Source organism: Dipodomys merriami, unplaced genomic scaffold (assembly GCF_024711535.1).
Source record: "Dipodomys merriami isolate MVZ:Mamm:240054 unplaced genomic scaffold, mDipMer1.0.p SCAF_4, whole genome shotgun sequence".
NCBI lineage: Eukaryota > Metazoa > Chordata > Mammalia > Rodentia > Heteromyidae > Dipodomys > Dipodomys merriami.
This window is the reverse complement of record NW_027205603.1, coordinates 21486471-21508384: the sequence shown is the minus strand read 5'-3', so window position 1 is coordinate 21508384 and position 21914 is coordinate 21486471. Positions and strand designations below refer to the sequence as shown.

At 39.4% G+C, this 21914-nt stretch overlaps 1 protein-coding gene and 1 long non-coding RNA gene across 5 annotated transcripts in view; one reads left to right on the top strand and one right to left on the bottom strand.

Annotated features, from left to right (window-relative positions):
* Nrp1 (neuropilin 1) overlaps window positions 1-21914 on the bottom strand; it is a 163880-nt gene that overhangs the window by 88880 nt on the left and 53086 nt on the right. For all 4 annotated transcript variants that reach the window (XM_069990671.1, XM_069990670.1, XM_069990669.1 and 1 more), the window contains exon 4: window positions 5215-5396. In XM_069990671.1, coding sequence (XP_069846772.1) covers window positions 5215-5396 — 182 coding nt within the window. The remainder of the gene's footprint in view (window positions 1-5214; window positions 5397-21914) is intronic.
* On the top strand, window positions 8457-18947 carry LOC138805699 (uncharacterized). Its single transcript, XR_011365623.1, has 4 exons — window positions 8457-8540; window positions 8675-8736; window positions 10911-11003; window positions 18749-18947. It is a non-coding gene; the product is annotated as an uncharacterized lncRNA (long non-coding RNA).

The window sequence follows — 21914 nt, the reverse complement described above, 5'->3', positions numbered from 1 at the left end:
GCCTGGCTAACGTGGGACTGTGCCCGCCTAGCAAGTGTGAGACTGAGTTGAAAACCAATACTGCCATAAGAACCCCAAAACCTAAAAATTAGACATAAATTTTTCCATGTAAGATTAAGTTTAAATGAGAGACAAAAGGAATGATGGGAATTAATGGCACATTTTGAAAATGGAATGTATTTCAGTGTTTGTTTTGTGCCCTTTCCAGAAGCTGGGTCTATCCACCCCAACCCCCACCTAGTTGTGGGGCTTTGAACTCAGAGCCTGGGTGTTGTCCATGAGCTTTTTGCTCAAGGCTAGTGCTCTACCACTTTAAGCCACAGCTCCACTTCTGGTTTTCTGGTGGTTAATTTGGAGATAAGTGTCTCACTTTCCTGCCTGTGCTGTCTTGGAATGGAAACCCTCAGATCTCAGCCTCCTGAGTAGCTAGGATTACAGGTGTGAACCACCAGTGCCTGGCTCTGTCTTTGGCTTTCTAATGTATTTTGACAAAGCCTGAGGAAATTCCAAGAGTTCAAGAAAAGAACTCAATTGAACCAGAGGAGAGCTGGGTTCCAGTCCTGTCTTTAACAATAGCATACTGTGTTGCTCAGGGCCTTTTAAACCTTCCTGTTTCTCAGATTCACTATATAACACAAGGGAATTGAGTTCTGGACTTGACAAAATAAATCATTTATGAATTCAAGATTCTTACATTTCCTATTTTCTGCAGGGTACATCAATTTTTGTTTTAATATTTCCTTTTTTATTTTCTTCCTATTTTGTTATCTTTATCAGAGCCAAACAATTACTTCCTCCAAAAACCTAATCATTAGCAACATGGATACATTAAAGGATGCTGTAGTTAGATGAAGGTGAAGTACAAACATGAGGCCAATGGGAGAGCTGCAAGGGTGAGAGGAGGAGGGCCTACAAGAGGGGAGCAGGAAACACTTACAAGATCAAGAACAGCCTATGTAGCTATACAAATGCCCTATCAGTTGTTAATGATGATAGGGTTGGACTATAATAATAGTTAAGGTGCTCTCGGGAATTTCTATTAAATATGCAGACACTTGATCATATAATCTGTCTCAGGTGGCCAATCCTAGTCTCAATAAATAGTACCTCTCACCCACACAGAGAAGCCTCTTCCGGCCTCAGGCCTGGAAGGACCACAGGGGGACGTGGTGTGGTCGCAGAATGGTAGGCAGAGAGGCTTGAGTTTCTGACAGAAATTTCTTTAGAGGATGAAAATAATTGAGAGGTTAGCAATCCAAGGTTTCAACATCTGGCTGAAAAAAAAAAAAAGGGAAGTGAGGTCCCCTTGGAAGAGAATCAGGGTGGTCCAAGATGGCTACTAGAGGTGCAGAAAAAGGTGGGGACTGGCCTAGACCCAACGTCAGGCTCTTCTACATGTGCAGTTTTAGGGCTTAGAAGTGGCTTAAAATCTCTCCGAGAATGGTTCCTAACCTGCAAAATCAATAGATAAAAGATAAACTTCCTGCTTTCATTGAACTATGACTAATATAATTCTCATTAGAGGAAACTTGAAATAGCTACACTCTAAAAGAAGTGCTATACTATCAAAAGAAGATAGATTCATGAATTCTATAATGCCACTAAATGACTTTTAAGGAAAAAAAACCCTTAGCCTGCATGTCTATAAATAAATATCATATGTGCAGTGAGAAAAAAGATGCAATTTATATTTGCATTTTCAAGTGATACCAATATAGTTGGGAAAATGAAACAAACGTTTCATTACAAAATTAAGTGGAATTTATGTATGTCGAGTATGCTTGCATGCACAAATACTGCACATACTATATTCAGTATACATGCAGAGGACAATTTGGATCAGGGTGTGGAAAATAGTCAGATGAATTAGGAGGACTTGCTAAGAAGAATATGTTTGGAGCCAATTTTCCAAGGAGGTCAAGGGCATCCCAGAAGACAGCAAAGGCTCTGGGTGCTGGAGTTCCTGGCTTTATCCTTGATCCCTCAAGTTTATCCTCAGTGGCAGACACTGGTTTCCTGTTCTTTTCATTTTGTCCCATTGTCTTAACAAGCTTGTGCTGGCGCTATTCTCCATTTCTTTTCAAATAAAAAGCAGGCTCTAAGCTTTCCACAGTGACAGAATTAAAACTCACAGTCAGGTCTCTGGGACTCTAATCTGAACACCAGGATGCCAGGCTGTGGATATATGAGAGCTGAAGGAAGACAAGAGCAATCAAAGACCAGATGAGGTCTGGTCTCCAACAGGAACTGAATCCAGGTTAGAATCTAATGCTTTTGTTTTTTTATTGGCTGGTGTTCTGTCACCTGAGCCATACCTTTAACCCTCCCTCCAAGGCTTTCTGAAGACAGGGTTGGATGTTTATTGGAAAAACAACATCAGAACTAAGTAGCACCAGGAAAACGATAACTTGAGTTACCTGCAGTGAACAGAAGGGAACTGTACCTTTGATGAAAACAAAAAAGAACTAGAAGTCATATTGGATGAAGGCAGTCCAAAAGAGAAAGAACAGGGTTGGGAATGTGGCTTAGTGGTAGAGTGCTTACCTAGGATACATGAAGCCCTGGGTTCAATTCCTCAGTACTAAATAAACAGAAAAGGCCAGAAGTGGCGCTGTGGCTCAATTGGTAGAGCGAGTGCAAGCCTTGAGCAAACAGCAGCTATGGGACAGTGCCCAGGCCCTGAGTTCAAGCCCCAGGATTGGCCAGAGAGAGAGAGAGAGATAGATAGATAGAGAGAGAGAGAGAGAGAGAGAGACAGACAGACAGACAGACAGACAGACAGACAGACAGACAGACACAGAGACAGAGACAGAGACAGAGACAGAAAGAGAACAGAAGAACAGTCCATCTTCGAAAGATGGTGTTGAAGAGCAGGCCAAGGAAACCACGGCACTAGTAAGAATAACAGTAATACAAGGAGTTGAGCTTATTTGAGCAGAAGATGGCAGATTCTTGATGAGCTAGTGTTTGATCTTATTCTCTGTTTTCCCTTTCAATGGTCTTCAGATCTTTGAGAAATGCTGAAAATGAATGACTATTCTTACCCTTTTCTGACATCTTTCTCTTTGATATTGCCACATGTCAATAAGCAAGCACATGTAGATGTGTGTATGCATATACCTGCATCTATAATATGATAACTATCAAACAGCTTTCAACAAAAAAATTCTGTGCCTATGTAGCAATCAGTTCATACTGATGCATATGTATGTTACCATTTGTGCTAAATATATCTGCTCCATGGGTGTTTACACTGATACTTTATGGAAATTAAATGTGTTCACACTAATAGCATATATAAACTAAGTGTGCACCCACATAAATTTCTGAGGAAAGTGGGGGACAAGGCCAGAAATATTTAATTGTGTTAAAAGCTGTGTTTCTGTTTTTGGAAACTCCTAATGGCTCTCTTCTCATCATTCAGTAACAGTTGACCCAGGGGATCTTAGGTTTCTGAAATAGCCAGAAGACGTGGCTAGTTTTTTTCTATTAACACAAGTACTCTCTTAAATTCAGGACAGTTCTAAACCTGAGTCTCTGTCTCACATTTATATCAACTTAAAAATGTCAGTTACAGAAAAGTTGAATATAACAAATATGAGGAAACAGATGAGTTAAACTGCTTTCTTGGTTTGTACCTAGAGTGTCCCTTAAATGGCTGCTTTGGGGAGGTCATGGAACATTTAAACAGTGGGACTACTGAGGATGGGTGGTTCTTCCACTCATTAATAGAAATGGGACCTCAGCCTTCTCTCTCTCTCTCTCTCTCTCTCTCTCTCTCTCTCTCTCTCTCTCTCTCTCTCTCTCTCTCTCTCTCTCTCCCTCTTTCCTATCTTGACTATGAGGTGAATATTTCCTTCTCCCATTTCTCCTTGCTATAGTGTCCTGCTTTGTTACAGGTCCCCAAATAATGGGGCCAACAGATCTTAGATGGAAACCTCTATAGCTGTGAGCCAAAATAAGCCTTCCTTGTTTTGAAATTGACTTTCCCTGGTATTCTGGTACAGTAATGAAAACTGACTAATCCAAGAATGTGTTTAATCTCTCAACACTGGTGCTTGTTAATTGTCAGGTCCTATCCATTCAGATACCTACCATTGTAATAGAAGATTAGTAAATACTTATATTAGCGTGTGTGGTTGATATTTCATTCCTAAAGACAATACCACCAAAAGCTGTTTTGTTTCCTTCAACCATTTCATTATGTGAAGAAAGCCTCTTCTCCAGATAGTGATATACACAATAAGGCTGGTAGGTAGCTTTGTATTCCTGGGAACTAAGTTTTAGATTTTGCAAAAAAATTAAAATAAATGGATCAGAATGAATAAGAATAGCTCTAAGGTAATAGGAATTAATTTCATTTATAAAAGAAGTCCCACTTTCAAAATAGATTGAGCGTTTTCTGAAGTAGGAAAATAATAACATGCTCTTCAAAGGTTTTTAGCTTATTTTTTTACTTTTTTTTTTTTTTTTTTTTGGTCCGGTCGTGGGGCCTGAACTCTTGGCCTGGGCGCTGTCCTTCAGCTCTTCAGCTCAAGGCTAGTGCTCTACCACTTGAGCCACAGAGCCACTTCCGGCCTTTTTTTTCTTTTTGCTTATGTGGTGCTGAGGAATCGAACCCAGGGCCTCAGGCATGCAAGGCAAGCGCTCTACCACTGAGCCACCTTCTCAGCCCTTAGCTTATTTTTTTGAGAATTTTCCTTATAAACACTGGTCAACACACTGCAGTTTTGAGTCTGAAATATTTTGTTCAGGTTTTTTTTTCTTTTTTGGTGCCAGTACTATGGTTTAGACTCAGGGCTTGGGCATTGTCCCTTTTTCACTCAAGGCTGATGCTTGATTACTTGAGCTACAGCTCTATTTCTGGCTTTTTAAAAACATGTTAACTGGAGATAAGAGTCTCAGAGACTTTGCTTGGAACCACAATTCTCAGATCTCAGCTTCTTGAGTAGCTAGGATTACAGGCATGAGCAACTGGCCCCAGGCTACTTTTATTCAGTTTTAAACTTGCCTTCTAAGTAAGTCTGAACCAATCATACCATTGTTAGTTTTCCTTTATTGAAGGTATATTACATATTTTTAAAATGGGAATATATAATATTTTATGGAAGGATAAAAACATTGCCCTCCATCATCTCACTTCATATTTTGTGAATCAAACCACATGGAATGACTGCTTAGTGGAACATGTTCTTTTGTAAGTTAGTCACTTACCTTTCTTGAAAATCTCATATCGGATGGAAAATCCTGCACCATGTGTCTCATAGTCAGAGACAAATTTGATGAAAAGAAATGGCCCTGAAGATACTACTGGAGAAGGGGCAATCTTCCCACAAAACTTTCCCCATAAATGCCCGTTTTCATTTTCTCCATCGATGACTTCCACATAGTCATACCTAGCACACAAACAAGAAAGGAGAAAGGAGATTAATGAGAAATACCTTTGTCTTTGTTCCAGTACTGGAGCTTGAGCAAAGTCTTATCCTCTCACTTAGCTGTTTTGCTCATGGCTGGTGCTCTGACACTTGAGACAGCTCCACATCCAATTTTTTTGCTGGTTAGCTGGAGACAAAAGTCACACAGACTTTTCTGCCCTGCATGGCTTCAAACCACCATCTTCAGATCTTAGACTCTAGAACAGCTAGGATTATAGGCTTGAGTCACCAGCACATGGCTCAGAAAAGCCCTTTTAATTGCAGTAATTTAAAAGCTCATATTATTCAGCATAGTCTGTCAAGAAAAAAATGTGGTTTTTGTACCCACCATTGCCATGAAAAAGAAAAAAATAGTGAAATGAAATAATTAAAATGGACTACATCATGTCTGTATACATCATCTGGCAATGCAGAACTATTAAGAATAATGGTGTCCATTATACTTGCAGACAATGTCAGTTAAAGTAACCAATTAACAAGAAAAAGAAAAATCTCCTGAGTATAATTCTCTATTATTAAATTGTGTTCCTTTGTCTGTGGTGGTAGGGTGTCAATACATAATGCTATGCATTCTTTTCAAACTGGGAAGTTCTTTTATGAATTCAGAATGTCTCCTTGGCTAGTCCTCTCCATGAACAATGCTTTGATTTCTGTGCTCGACCCTCTAAACATATGGCCACAGAATAATAAACAGATTCTTTACTATTTTAACTCAATTCTGCCAAACTCCAGACTTCTCAGAGAAAACTCGCTCAGTAGCCACAGTTAAAACACAGATTATTTGCCCCAGACTCCTCTTAGATTATAAAACGTAATTTAGCCCCAGAAAAAAATGTTTATTTAAAAATAGAAAGTAAATTTTGTTTATACCTACCAAGCCAGATCTTTTTTAGAGGAATATTTTTGGAAAGTGAAATCACTAAGATGATGTGGTTAACAAGCAAACAAATGAACAAATTTAGGCTTAAATAATAATTCACTGAAGAGACAAAGTACCAATAACTTATATCTCTAAAGATCACACTAGAAAAACAGATATCCTTAGAGACTATTTGTTTTTAAAAGGTAGAAGGCTGTGACTGTGTAACTATTGTCCCCAACTAAAATAAGAATACTTTGTTTATTGAGTGTTAGATATTTCTTACCATCTTGCTCTTGCTTTCCTTTTTATTTAATCAAGCTACCTAAGGTCTTCATTTTCTCCCAGAACTGTCATAAAAATGATTACAACCTATTCATTTCCAACCTTTATGTTATTTCTATATTTAAGTTGGTTCAAAAGTCCTGGGACATATTAATTTCCAGCATGGCTAAAATATGACAGTCACATTAAACTGAATCTGGCAATTTGAAAGCAATCAAAGTGGGGTGGATATTTATGATGACCCAAGTCGTTTCTTTAACAATCCCTTTCCAAACTGCCCAGGACACATGACTTACGTTTACATAAAATCCCAGGAGACAAGAGCAAAGATGATATCACTGGTAAAGTGGACAAGCTTACAGCTCTCTAAATTAAAAATGACATGACCTCATCAGTGAAAATTGTGTGCCAGCGTTGTATATATTGAGAAGCAAATAAAGCTGACATTGACAGAACTAAGCATTAACATATGTGATTGTCTCAAATGCATTTCCTCATTGCATGTGATATTTTCAGTAGGAATCACTTGGCTTGCAACATCTCTAGCCTTTCCCAAAGCCATAGAAACTCACAGTGGAATTGTTCCTTTCTTCATCTTGGAGAGATGCTTTGCATTTAAAAGAAGACAAAGGAGAAGAGGGAAGAAGAGGAGGAGGAAGAAAACACTAGTTCAAACTGCTCACCAGTTCTTACAGGCAACGGGGCAGCTGGAAAGAAGGCACCTCTGTATTCAGAGGCCTCCCAGACTGGCATTTATGAAGTAATGCCTTTCATCTCTCCTGCTTCATTGACAACACCAGTCTGCATGTTTTGCCCCATGCTTTCTTATAACCTAACTGCAATTTGAAGTGTTGACTGTGTTTGGCCTGGTAACTGTGCACCCAGCTTTGCAATATAGGCCTTTTACTCGAATCTTGACATGGTCTGAATACTAAGTGGCCTAATCTGGGTACTTGCTGTCTAGCAGGCTCAAGTGGGAACAGAGAATGGGACATTCCTGTGAGATGATTTTCTCCCAGGTATCACAGCACTCAGCTAACTCAATCAGGGAATTGCAACAGTTTTTATTTATTTATTTATTTTTAAATTTTGTTGTTGAGCTGATACAGAGGCTCAAACTCAGGACCTGGGTGCTGTGCTTGGACTTTTGCCCTTAAGGCTAGTGCTCTATCATTTGAACCACACCTCCCCTTCTGGCTTTTTTACTGGTTAATTGGAAATAATTCACTCCAATTTTTTCTGGAACTATGATTAAAATACTAGCTTTGCAGAAGACCAGTGCCCTGCAAAGCTAGTATTTTAATTCATATATCCTAGGATAGTAAATACTAAGCTCTTCTCTTGGCAACAATCAAAGCTATTTTTAAAACTTGCTGTGTGTTGAGGGTGGGGAGGGGGATAGGGTAGGGAGAGGTAGGGGTGTGATTAGAATTCCTTCCTAGCAAGAAATAAGTCATTGCATCCTTAAGTGCCAATTTTAGGCAAGTGAATTATTCAGGGATACCATAGTTACAATTGTAAACTGGAAAGCTGCTATCATTTTAACACTTCCCTTCAAAGCACATCCCATCCAAAGAGTATCACAAATAGCAGTTCTTGTAAATGTTCGGGAGAGTGGATGTATCAGGCCCAAGTTGTAAAGGATAGGATTGCCAGGGACGTTAGGAAGCAGCTTGTGTCTCTCTCTGGAGCTGACACCAGTTCCACGCCACAGAATTCTCACTGGCAAACACAGTGCCAAGAATGCAGCTGGTGTGCCAGCTTCCCTCCCTGGAGACTAAATGTGTCACCACAGCAACGCACCCAGCCGGATTGGCTTGAGGCCCAGCATACTGAGTTTGCAAATTTTGCTCCCCCCAGCCGGGGGCTGCACATTGCTCTGTTGCTGCTGCCAGTGTAACAAACATCGCCATGCTTGGAATGTCAGGATCCCCAAGGGGAGACAAAAGAACTCTGCAAAGGTGAGTATGAGGGCCCCCATTTGACTCACTGCAAGGGAGACCTGGGGCTTGCAGGGAGGGGTAGGGGTTGGAACTCCCAGAGCTACAGGAGGGCTCTAACTCCTTCTTCCCTTCCTTTTCGGGTGGGTCCCTAGGAAAAGACTGCTATTGAGGACAAGGGAACCCAGTCTGGATCCAGAGAGCACCATCCTTCTATGTAAGAGTCTAGAAGCTGGTCCATTCTGTATCCCTGATCATAATACAATGATGAGCCACATCTAAGAAAGAGCCCATAGTTTCTGGGAGTCTGAAGTGGGATTTGGAGTTCTGTGACCTCAGGTACTCTATCACTTGAGCCAGCCACCCCCCCCCCCCCCCCGCCGCCCCTTTTTTTCTGCTTTAGTTGTTCTTTAGGTAGGATCTCAAAATTTTTGCCCTGCCAGTCTGGACCAGGATCCTCCTAGAGATGCTTCCAGCATTAGCTGGAATGACAGTCACATGCCACCACACCTGAGTCTTCAATGAGATGAGTGAGGTAGTCACGCGCACTTTTTGCATGGGCTATCTTCAAACCGACATCCTCTTGATCTTTGCCTCCCGAGTAACTTGGATGATGTGTGTGCAGCACCACACGCAACCCAGAATGTAGATTTTTAAAAAATATTCAGAACATAACTGACCCCTCTTCCTTTAGACACCATCCTAATCATGCAGCCTTCTAGCTTTAAGCATTTCTTTTTTACCCTATTGTGCAGTAACAATGCAGTAAAGCAATGCATTTCCTGGAAAGTAATACCAAGACTTCTACCTGACCCATCTGTGATTGCAAGGCTCTTCCCATGGTTTCAGTGTGATTCTCTCCAGGACTGTCCTGGGAAGCCAGGCTCTACAAACTATGGGCCTTTGTCTATATTACGTATGTTATGTGGGTGGTGAAATATTTTAAATCCTAGTAGCAACCACGAGTTAGGTTTCCCATAAGAATGATAAAAGAATATAAATTTCCTTCTAAGAATTCTTGAAAGGATTACCCAGAGATTACTTCTTACCCTCCCCCCCCCCCCACATACCCTTTTGGAAAACTTGAATTATGGTTTTAGGAAAATGGCCAAGTAGGGCGAAAAGTGATGAGAAAATGAGGAATGTATTCAGTTAGTACAGAGCTCTTTCAGAGCCTTTTCTAGGTCTTCCAGTGCTGAATAGCCAGGTTCTCTCTTGTGAGTGCAAATGACCCCTGCCTCAGTGGCAGAGCCATTAATGGAAGGAGAGCTAAACCTCTCCAGGGTTTTCTGATACAGTGAGTTTCGGTAGCAATGCCCCAGGGCTCCTACACACTCTCCTGTTATTAGAAAGGGGGATTTTAGGGCGTGATGTCTTTTCTAATCTCCTTCATGAGGATCTAGCCTCACAGGCACATTACATTCATAATGGAGAAATCTGATACTTCACATCATGCACCAGAGTGGGAACTAATGTTGGTGAATGTAATTTTCACCTGCAGAAATGTGTTTCTGTAGATCTTTGGTTTATTTTGTGCATGGCATTTAATGGCTATCCCAACTGAACAACCAGTAAACACTGTGCTGTTGTCTGATAGCAATCTTAGATCTTCCCCAGAAGAGAATGGATTTCTTCCAAGAGGATTAGAAAGAGAATTTAGAAATAAAAATAAACAATGCAGAGCTAAGCAGACCAATTTGTCTTCATGTGTGCTTCAAGATTTTACAAAAGATCAATCCCCAAGTTGGGCTTGCTTGCTTGCAATGCTCTAATCAAGATATCTGGAAAGGCTTAGAATAGTTATAGTCTCTTATTTACTAACAACATTCTTCAGAAATTTTATGCACACACATATATTCTGGAATAACACACAGCTATTAAAAACATATTGAAGGAAAATGCTTATAAGCGAAAAATCAGAACTTAAGTTCCTATGTAAGTTAATATTAATTTTTATTCATATGCAGAAAAAAACTGAAAAGAAATATGGGAAACTGTTATTCACTGTTGATCTCTCAGTAATGAAATCATGCTCCTTATTTGGGTCTTTATTTTTCAAAACTTTTACAGTGAACAAATGCTTCTTTATAATCAGATAATAGTTATTTTGAAAATCATCAACAGCCTCTATAGAACAGGGCAAATCAATATACTTGTCTCATTAACAATTTTCTATTTCCTAGAAATGCTTATTTTTATACTGTTTTATTAGGAAATAAATTAGAGATTTTGCCTTTTTTTCAGACCATGGTGTCAATGAGACTGTGGTTTTCTGTTTAAATACCAAAAAGTTATAGAGAATTGGATTGAATGTCATACTTTCTTACGTGCTGGAAATAATAGTTTTCACATGGCAAGTTTTCACACAAGTTCCTAAGTTATTCTCTACAGGGATCCCAGGAAGGTTGTTGGCAGACAGAGCCATCCCAGGAGGATTTCAAGATGGGCAAGCTGCGTTCTGAGACAGACACATATATACAGGAGGTAATCTGAAGTGGTACTTTTTTTTTTTTAATCGGTTGTGGGGCTTGAACTCTGGGCTTGGGCACTGTCGCTGTGCTCTTCAGCTCAAGGCGAGCGATCTATTGCTTGAGTCACAGTGCCACTTCCTGAAGTGGTACATTTTGTGCATTTGTTAGTCATGAATTGGGATGGGATATGGGCAGGACCTTATGTTATAGTTCATAATTAGTTATTCTTTTTTTTTCAGTTGGTTATTTTTAGTGGGCTTCATTATGGTATTTTATATGCATATATTTGTGTGTATACATATTGTATATGTGTGTGCACATTTTATTTTATGTATTATATTTATTGTTCTAATGGGTTTCATTATGCTGTTTTTATATACATGTACATATGTGTGCATATAGATATATACATATACACATATAAATATATAGATTATTTCAATCATATTCTCTTCACTCCTTACTCACCCTTTTCTTTTTCTCTCCTCCTATATCAGTAGGTTCCTCAGATAGTACCCTTTTACATTAATTTCATATTATATTCATATGTATATGTATACTTATGTTTACATGTATACATGTATATATATTACACACACATTAAGTTTAAGTCCACATATGGGTAAAGCATTCATTATTTGTGTTTCTGACTCTGGTATAACCTGAAGACTTCCAGGTCTATCCATTTACTTGTATATGAATTCTTTCTATTTCCTTCTTCCTTTTCCTTCTTCCATCCTCCTTCCTTGTTTTCCTCTTCCTCTTTCTCCTCCTGCTCCTCCTTCTCCTCCTCCTTTTCTTCTTCCTCTTCCTCTTTCTTTTCTTCCATGTTCACTCCCTCTTATCAATCTATCTATCTATCTATCTATCTATCTATCTATCTATCTATCTATCTATCTATCTATCTATCCATCCATCCTGAGGATTGAACTCATATCCTGGTGCTTGCTAAGCAGTCTCTCTACCATAAGCCACACTCTCTGTTCCTTTTTCTTTTTTACTTGTTATGTTTAAGGTAGGGTGCTGCTTTATACATAGCCAACCTGTGATTCTTCTATGTGTACTTCCCCATGTAGCTGGGGATGACACGTGTGTACTACTGTGTCCAGCCTTTGGTTGAGATGGACTATCATAAACCTTTTGCCCAGATTGTCCTCAACTGAAAGCCCTTGATCTCTGTCTCCAAATCCTTTATGACAGAATAATTTTAGTTGGTTCTTATTGCTAGAAAAAAATTCACTAATTTTACTTTATTTTCATGTTTGCATTACCTTTCTATTACCTTAACGAATAAACAGAAGGTTTATTTTTATTTATTTTATTTTATTGTGAAGATGTTGTATGGAGGGGTTACAGTTACAAGAGTAAGGCAATGAGTACATTACTTGTCGATCATTGTTAACCCTTCCCTTCCTTGTTGTCCCATTATCCCTTCCCTCCCCGGCTCCCACACTCCTATCCTCCCTCCAGCTCCCCCCGCAAAGTTATAAAGTTCATTTCCAATATACTATCCTGTGTCTTTGTTTCAGTGTTTTGTTATTCCCCTTCCCTTCCCCAGATTAGACAAATGTATATTTAAAATGCAGGGTATCAAAATCTAGTACAGTGACAACAGGGGATATGCCATAAGGGAAAAAACATACAAAGGAAGCAACAACAACAAAAAATAATAAAATCACATGGTACATTTAAAACAGTAACAATAATGACAGACCTCTTATATCCATATCTTGGGGTTCATTTCACTTAGCATCATCTTATATGGTCATTTGTAAATGGTTTTTGAACTTTTCAGCTCACCTGATAAGATTATCCTATATGTCTACTAATTATTGCAAATAAGGGAAACCATGGGACCTAAATTTCTTTGGGACTGGGTAACCTCACTTAATATGATTTTTTTCCAAGTCATTTCATTTCCTAACAAATGAGGTGTGTCATTCTTTCTGATGGAAGCATAGAGTTCATTGTATATTTGTACCACATTTTCTTGATCTACTCATCTACTGAGGGGCATCTGGGTTGGTTCCATAGCTTAGCTATGGTGAATAATGCTGCAATAAACATAGTCATGCTGGTAGCTTTAGTATGGCCTTATTTGTGACTGTTTGGGTAAATGCCCAGAAGTGGGATTGCTGGGTCATGGGGGAGTTCTATGTGGAGTCCTTTGAGGAACCTCCATACTGCTTTCCAGAATAGCTGAACAAGTTTACACTCCCACCAACAATGCAGTAGGGTTCCCTTTTGGCCACATCCCCTATAGCATCTGTTGTTATTAGATTTCTTGACTAAAGCCATTCTAACTGGGGTGAGGTGGAATCTCAATGTTGTTTTGATTTGCATTTCTTTTATGACTAGAGAATTTGAGCGTTTCTTCATGTGTCTACTGGCCATTCTTATTTCCAGAGGAGGTTTATTTTATCTCAGAGTTTTCTTGGTTTTGTTCCATGGTTGGATGGCTTTGTGCTTTGGGGCCTGTGGAGAGGAAGTATATCATGAGGAAGTGCAGTGGAGCAGAACCACTCACTTCAGACTAGGGAACAAAACAAGAAGGAAAGAGGGCACCAATGTCCCTTCAAGGTCACATTTCCCCAGTAACCTAAAGACCTTCCATTAAGGCATATCTTTTAAAGTTACTGCCTCCCATTAGATCCACACTGGCAACCAAGACTATACAACATGGATCATTGGGGAACACAACACAAAGTAGCAGTCTCAGAGTGTATTCAGGCATATGTGATTATGTGAGTGGGGAGAAGAGAAGGGAAACAGAGAGAAAGAGAGAGCAAGAGAGAGAGAGAATTCTTGGCTTATAAGGACTTAACAAGTTGAGGAATTCAGTGGATTTTAAGTTGGTCGTTAATGGGTTTCCCACCATGGCTATGTTAGCTTTTGTGCTCTAGCTAGATGTTCAGGAACCATACTAGATTCCAAGTCCAGTCTGGACCAGGTGAAACCAAGGTGGATTCTGAAGAGAGGAATGGTACAGTAGCACCTGAGCCTGAACACAGGCAGCTCAAACACAGAAGAGTGAGGCTGAGCCAAGTCCCTCTCCATGACAACTAAGTGGGAAGGCCGGCCTTCTGACCACTGGCAGGGCTAAATTCACCCTGCTTGGCAAGGCCCCAGATCCCGAGCACAAAGAAGACCTGTGCCTAAGTGTCTTCCTAAGAATCCCTAGAAACAAGCTAAGCTGCAACCTATCTGCTCTCCTCTCAGTTCGTAGCCTGTAGTCTAGGTTCTGTAAAAGTCATTCTAAATCTGTTCAGGCTCTGTGCTGTTGACAGAATCTTGCTTTGTTTGATACAGTCATATTCACCTTTAAAGTTTTTTTCCACATTTTTTTATTAATAAGTTTTTTTTATTGTGAAAATACCATACAGAGGGGTTACAATTACATGAGCAAAATTATAAGTACATTTCTTATCAAGCATTGTTGCCTCCTCCTTTGTTTCCCCTTTTTCCTTCTTTAAAATTAAGTACCATTGCTGCTGCTCACACCTATAATCCTAGCTACTCAGGAGGCTAAGATCTGAGGATTGCAGTTCAAAGCCAGCCTGGGCAGAAAAGTCCATGAGACTCTTACCGCCAATAAACTACCAAAAAAGCCCCACAAAAAAACACCACAAACAGGGGGCTGGGAAGGTGGCTCAGTGGTAGAGCGTTTGCCTTGCATGCATGAAGCCCTGGGTTCGATTCCTCAGCACCACATAAGAAAAAAGGAAAAAAAGCTGGAAGTGACGCTGTGGCTCAAGTGGTAGAGCTCTAGCCTTGAGCTGAAGAGCTGAGGGACAGCGCCCAGGCCCAGAGTTCAGGTCCCACGACCGGACCCAAAAAAATTTAAAAAATTAAAAAAACACCACAAATAACAAACAACAAAGCAAAAACTCAGAAGTAGAGCTGTGGCTCAAGTGGTGGAGAACTAGCCATGAGCAAAAAGAAGCTTAGGGACAGTGCCTATGCCTTGAGTTCACTGGCAGAAAATCAGACAATCAATCAATCAATCAGTCAATCAATAAAGTCTCATTGCTAGGGAAGAATGCTGGATGGAGTAACACTGATCAAGATGCATTGTACTCATAAATTGATGCATTGAATTGAAACACCCTTGTATAACTATTTAAAGATAATAACAACAATAAGGTCCCATATTTTCCCCATATTTTTCACATGCATTTTATCCTTTTTTGCATACCTTTATTTATTTATTCATCTGTCCGTCAGTTTCTTTATCCATTTATCTAGCCTTTCTTCCTATCTATGTCTTGCCAGTCTCCACCCTGCCTGTGTATTTTAATGAGGATCACGGGGAGTTCATCTTTTACACAGGACTTTCTTCCATATTTTTTATGATACTTTCTAAAATTCAGTTTTTCTTTTATTCTACCAGTTCCTTTACTAATCCTATAAATCTAATTTCTAACCTGCATCATCAATGCCTCTAGACCTGTAATGTGTTTTTGGGTATCTATACCAAGCAATGTACTGTCAATATGGTCAGTATATTTGATGACATTTTTTTTCCTGTGACATATGGATAACCCCAGTATTTGATAAGGAAAGTGATCACTTTCTCTGCCATTGAACTCTTCACAATATTACTATTCAAACTTAGGGTCTGTCTTTGAGCAGCCTGGAGACCAAGGTTTTTGAATGTGCATAGCTTCCAAATGAAGAAAAGTTCTGAAGTTCCAGGATGACAGGCTAGACCCAAGCCACTGAAATATGAGGAGTATGGTGTCACCAAGATCAAGGCAACCTGGTACTCACCTGTGGCTAGTCATGTACTTAAGTTAAACCTTCTCACCTTAAACTGACTACCAATTACAAATGAGATGCCAGAGGAAAAAAATGCAGACACTTTCATTGTACCAATTTTTTATGTCTCAAAGCCCCACACAGGGTTGCACCTGAGCTTGTCCACAGGCATGCAGGCAATTTTCCCCCTATTGGAGTCCACCTAACGTTGCTCTCTCAGTATGGAGTGGTGAGGTTTCAAGACGTTTCCATACATGTCATACTCAAATGACTAGACCTCTAAATAACCAAGTGAATCTCACAAAGCTAATCTCACACATTGGAATTTTAACCTTTAAGTTTTCTTATGTCTCACAGTCATGACATCCACTATCTAACTTTATTATAGCCATAGAAAACTGATGGTCAATTGGGTGGTAAAATGTCATGTACTCAAGTTTATAGTCCCTAGGAAAAAAAGGTATTAAAATAGTAAAGCAGATACCCTGAAAACATTACAGGATGGGATAGGAGAAACCCTAGGACTCCTTGGCACAGGCCGAAATTTTCTTAATTGAGACCCAGAAACACAACAAATCAAAGAAAGGTTGGACAAATGGGATTGCACGAAATTGCAGAGCTTCTGCATGGCAAAGGACATAGCTAGCAAGATCAATGGAAAGCCCACCGATTGGGAGAAGATCTTTACTAGCCTTACAACAGACAAGGGTCTCGGTCTCATGTCTAAAATATACCTGGAACTCAAAAAATTAAATCCCCCAACAACAAATCCTCAAAGAAACAACTACCCAATAAATAAGTGAGCTAAAGACTTAAAGAGAAACTTCTCTGAAGATGAAAAAAGGATGGCCAATAGACACATGAAGAAATGCTCAACTTCCCTAGCCATAAAAGAAATGCAAATCAAAACAACATTGAGATACCACCTCACCCCAGTTAGAATGGTTATAATCAAGAACTCTAATAACAACAGAAGCTGGAGGGGATGTGGACAGAAGGGAACCCTACTGCATTTTTGGTGGGAGTGTAAATTTGTTCAACCACTTTGGAAAGCAGTATGGAGGTTCCTCAAAAGACTCCACATAGAGCTCCCCTATGACCCAGAAATCCCACTTTGGGGCATTTACCCAAATGTTTACAAACAAGGCTACAATAAAGCTACCAGCACCACTATGTTTATTGCAGCATTATTTACCATAGTTAAGATATGGAACCAACCCAGATGCCCCTCAGTAGATGAATGGATCAAGAAAATGTGGTATATATACACAATGGAATTCTATGCCTCCATCAGAAAGAATGACATTGCCCCATTTGTTAGGAAATGGAAAGACTTGGAAAATTTATATTAAGTGAAGTAAGCCAGGCCCAAAGAAACTTAGGTCCCATGGTTTCCCCTATTTACAATAACTAGTATATGTCTGAGGCAAGCAGAAAAGGTCAGATAAGTTGATGTTAGGGAAATGAACCCTAAGATATGTATTTAAATTTTTTTTCTTTCAGGTGATTGTTTCTAACACATCTATAAGATTATTTCTTTGTTGCTTTGTATGTCCTTCCCCCACAGTATAACCCCTGCTTTCACTGTATTTGAGGTTGGTATAATTTGTGGAGGGGAAGGGAAAAAACAAATCGTTTAAATAGGGATACAGGTGGATCCATTGCAACAATGAAATGTACAAGTCGTTATGTGGAAAAACAACCTTTACAACTTTGGTGGGGGAGGGGGAGGATTGGGTGAGGGGGTGCGGGGGAGGGGGAGGATGGGAAGGGATGGGAAGGGGAAACAAAGCAGGAGGCTACAATGCTTGATAAGAAATGTACTCATTATCTTGCCCATATAATTGTAACCCCTCTGTACAGTATTTTCATAATAAAAATTAAAATTAAAATTAAAAAAAAATACTAGATGTTGGTGGCTCACACCTTTAGTCCTAGATACTTGGGAGGCTGAAATCTGAGGATCATGCTTTGAAGCTAGCCAGGGAAGGAAAGTGTGTGAACCTCTTACCTCCAATTGGCCACCAAAAGGCCAGAAGTAAAACTATGGCTCAAGTACTAGCCTCAGGCAAAAGCACTCAGGGACAATGCCCAGACCCCAGAATGGGTCCAACAAACAAACAAACTACTATAAAAGGAATGAAAGAAAACAGTCTTACTGGAGTAAAATGAAAAAGCTTTTTGATTGTTGTGAAGGTTTGTGAGGGCTCTGATGAGTCATGGTTGATCAAGAAAGAAAGAATTGTGCCTAGCACTGGAGGCTCATGCCTTTAATCCTAACTACTTCTGAGGCTGAAGTCTGAGAATCACCGTTTGAAGCTAGCCTCCAAGACTCTATCTCCAATTAACCAACAAAAACACCCTAAATGGAGGTGTGGTTCAAGTAGTAGAATGTCATCTTGAGTGAAAAGGCCACGTGAATGTGTGAATGTGTGTTCCAGCCAAACTACTGGCAAAAAGAAGAAAAAACATGGAGACAATACATATCTAGCAAACAACAGGCCTTGTATTCCTGTTGCAGAGAAGCATTGCCAGTACCTTAGAGGCATAAGGCGATCCACTGTTATGAGGTTATAATCCTATAGGCTCAGAAGTCTAGCCTGTCATAGCGGGGTCTCTGCTTAGGGTGCTGGAAGGCCAAGGTGTGAAGTGGGCTGAAATCTCATGGGTGGTTGGGATCCCTGTGGAGGCGCTCTCTGACATGGCAGAATTCAATATTTTGCTCCAATCTCCACTTCCTTGCAGCCGCCTGTGGGGGCTACTCTGGATCCCAGGCACCACCTGAATTCCCTGCATATGGCCCTTGCCAACTTCAAAGCCAGCAACAGAACTCCCTTATGTCTATTACTTCTGCTTCAAAACTCTTCAGAAAAAACCCTATGGATCCTCAGGGTTCAATTGAGGATGCCATGCCCCTCTCTCTCTCTAAGCATAACTTTCCTTTCTTGAAGTCAGCTGTGTTGGTTCTTTAATTAAATGTACAACATCTCTATGCACCAGCATCTAGATGAGCATCTGATTGGGAGAAGGTGTGTGTACATCTGGGACTGGCGATCAGGGCTGGAGGACCTTAAGAATTCTGCCTAACAGACTAAGCTGTGGTATCTAAGACACACTGGAAATCAGAAGCTGGAGTTGATAAACACGGCAGGAACAATCATCCCTGAATATCACCTGATAGAGAAAATAGGACTAAGGTCAAGGTAAGCATGGTGGTAGAAGTCACTCCAATGCTCTGCCGTCATATTGGCTGGTGGTTTGGGAGCTCAGAGAAAAGGCTTAATTTCTAAAGAAAGGGAAAGCAGGATTCTGAATAGAATCAATCTCCTGATTTAAGCAGCAGCAGCAATTTCAAAATTGTGCAAAACATTAAAAGCCTGAGACCAAAAAGTAATAACTCAAAAATAAACATACAGAAGAATTTCAGACATGTGGTATAAAATAATGACCCTAATATATAACTTTAATAGGAAATATTTGGAGTTTAAATTCCTTGTTTTTGAAAAACATTTTACTTCATAATTAAGATTTATTGGCAAGATTTTCTTTTTAATTAGGAAAATTTTGCATGGGAAAATATTTCACTGATTTAACTCAGATTTCAAAATGCATAGGTGAATTTCTCTTCTTTTTCTCCAAATTTTTATTTGCATCAATTAACTGTATGAGTGTATGTCCCTTTGACATGCTCATATATGCATAAAATGTACCTTCATCAGACTCTCTTCTTCATCATTCTGCCTCATCCTCTCTCTTGCCTTCCCAATCCAATGTCAACACGCTTCGTTATTCCATTTTCACACATGTAAAAGTACCAAAGGTGCATTTTTAAAGAGAAGAAAGGAACACCCTGAGCTCCAAAAGTGATGGCATCTTCCAGTGTCAGCCTTGCAAAGCGGGGTACTCATAGCAATTTCACATGCCTTTAATTACAATAAATTCAGTTCCCAAGGAAAACTGTACCATCTGGAAGATATTAGCATCATTTATAACTTGTTCACCTCCCTATTTCATAGAAAAGTTTTACTTCTTGCCAACTTTCCACTGTTCTTCAGGAAATAACTGAATTACTTTCATAGATTTTCTCAAGTTGGGTTTATACAGCAGGTCAAGCCATCAGAAGGGGCAGAGGGATCATTTGGGATACATGTGTTTCCTTCTTACTTAGTGAAAATCGTCATGCTTTTAAGGTTTTTTTTTCTATTGTCTCTCAGCTTAGTCTTCCAGAATGAACATTTATATACACATACATTATATATACATATATATGTGTATATTTATGTTAACTGCATCTCTTTCAATATGGTCTAGTAGAGAGAGTGATGAGGCAGTAAGAACTGAATTCTGGTTCCTGTTCTGAAACCCCGGACTCACTCTCACATCTTTGATCAGAAAGGAGTCCTCTCCACCAAGAATGGTTGCTGCCTTGGTTGGATATGAACGTGCTTCAAAGGTGCAATGTGCTTGCCACTCCTGGGAGGGGGAGGAGCTAAGAGAAAGGTCTTGAAGTCTTTGGGGACATGTCCTCAAAGGGGATTTGGGATCTCAGCTGCTCTTCTCTTTCACTTCCAGGTCATGAGAAGAGCTGCCTTACTCTGTCTCACACTCCTGCTATGATGAACTGCCTCTTGACAACCCAAAAGGCACAGCACTAATCATAGATGGAGACCTCCACAACTGTTGGCCAAAATAAACTTTTCATTTTATGTTAGTATTTCAAATATTTGTGATAGAGATGGGAAGCTGGTTAATACCAGCAGCACTTCTGACATCTCACAAAACATCAATGGAGGCAATAAAGCAGGGAGTGAAACTTGACTGAAATTAGCTGAGACTGGATGACTGAGGTTTGAGTGATTTCTTCCTCTTGCTTGGCCATTGAATGACGGGGTACCCTGAACAGACCACTTATCTAAACTCTATGAGTCTCAGTGGCTCTTGTATAAAATAGACAAAATGGCAGTTAGCTTGCCAAATCATAGAAAAAATTTAATTACATATAGGATCACATATGTAATTATATATAGAAATTATACATACATATGTATACTTATATATGTAACTATATATAATTATATAGTTATATATTTTATATATTTATGTAATATCTTATATATTTATGTATAATATAGAAATATATTTATATTTATGTTATATATAAGTTTATATAAATATATAAATTTTATTACATATGTACATATACATGTATATGTAATTAGTGCCCTTTGTAGGAATTTCATGTTCCCCTTCCAGATAGGTTTAAGCATGAAGAGAAGGAAAGAGGTAATAGAAGACTAAGCAGAGCAGTCTGTTCTCTAAAATGTATGCTACTCATTTTAAACCATGCTGCAGGTTTGGCAGATGGGGAAATTTAGCCATTGTTATCTCCCAGGCAATAGACAAACTCTGAGATTAGAACCTTACCCTGATATTCTAGAAGACATTACTTGATCAAGTTGAGTCATAGATATGGAGCTAAAGAAAACAATTTATGACTACAATGTAATGGTCTTTAAAAAAAATAACCTACTAAATCCACCAACTGTTTCTACTAATTTAATGGCCCTCAGTTGGATTAGTGCTGTTAGCATGCCGTGATGAATTTTTGAGAAAAGCCCCCTTAATTGAGACAGATGGAAGCCCTGGGGTGCAAGAAGTGACCCTGGCTTACAGCATCCCAAAATTATAATCCTCAATTTTTCCTTTTAATTCTTTGAATTAAAGAAATAAAGCCATAACTCTGTCTGAGACTATAGGACCTAATGTGCTAATTTGAACAGCTTTAAAAAATCCTCCTGATTAATGAGTGGGGATTCTGGGTAGTTTGGATTATTCAGTGGGGAATCTGGGTAGTTTGCTAATCAGAATTGCAGGAAGTGAAGTTGGCAAATACTTTTTCTTTTTACGCCTCCTCCACACCCTACCCATCCCAAGCAATTACCACTGAACCTTTTCTGTGCCATTCAGGTGAGAATTATTCATTTGTAGTACAGCCCTAGCATGTAACAACCAGCCATCTTTTCGGAAAAAAAGTAAGGCACAGAAAACAAACAAAAAACCAAAACAACAAACAAACAAAAAACTACTGAAGAAAAATGTTTACTAAAACAGATTAGATGCCTCATTCATTTTACGATACTGGGGGGAAAAAAAAGAAAAAAGTTGA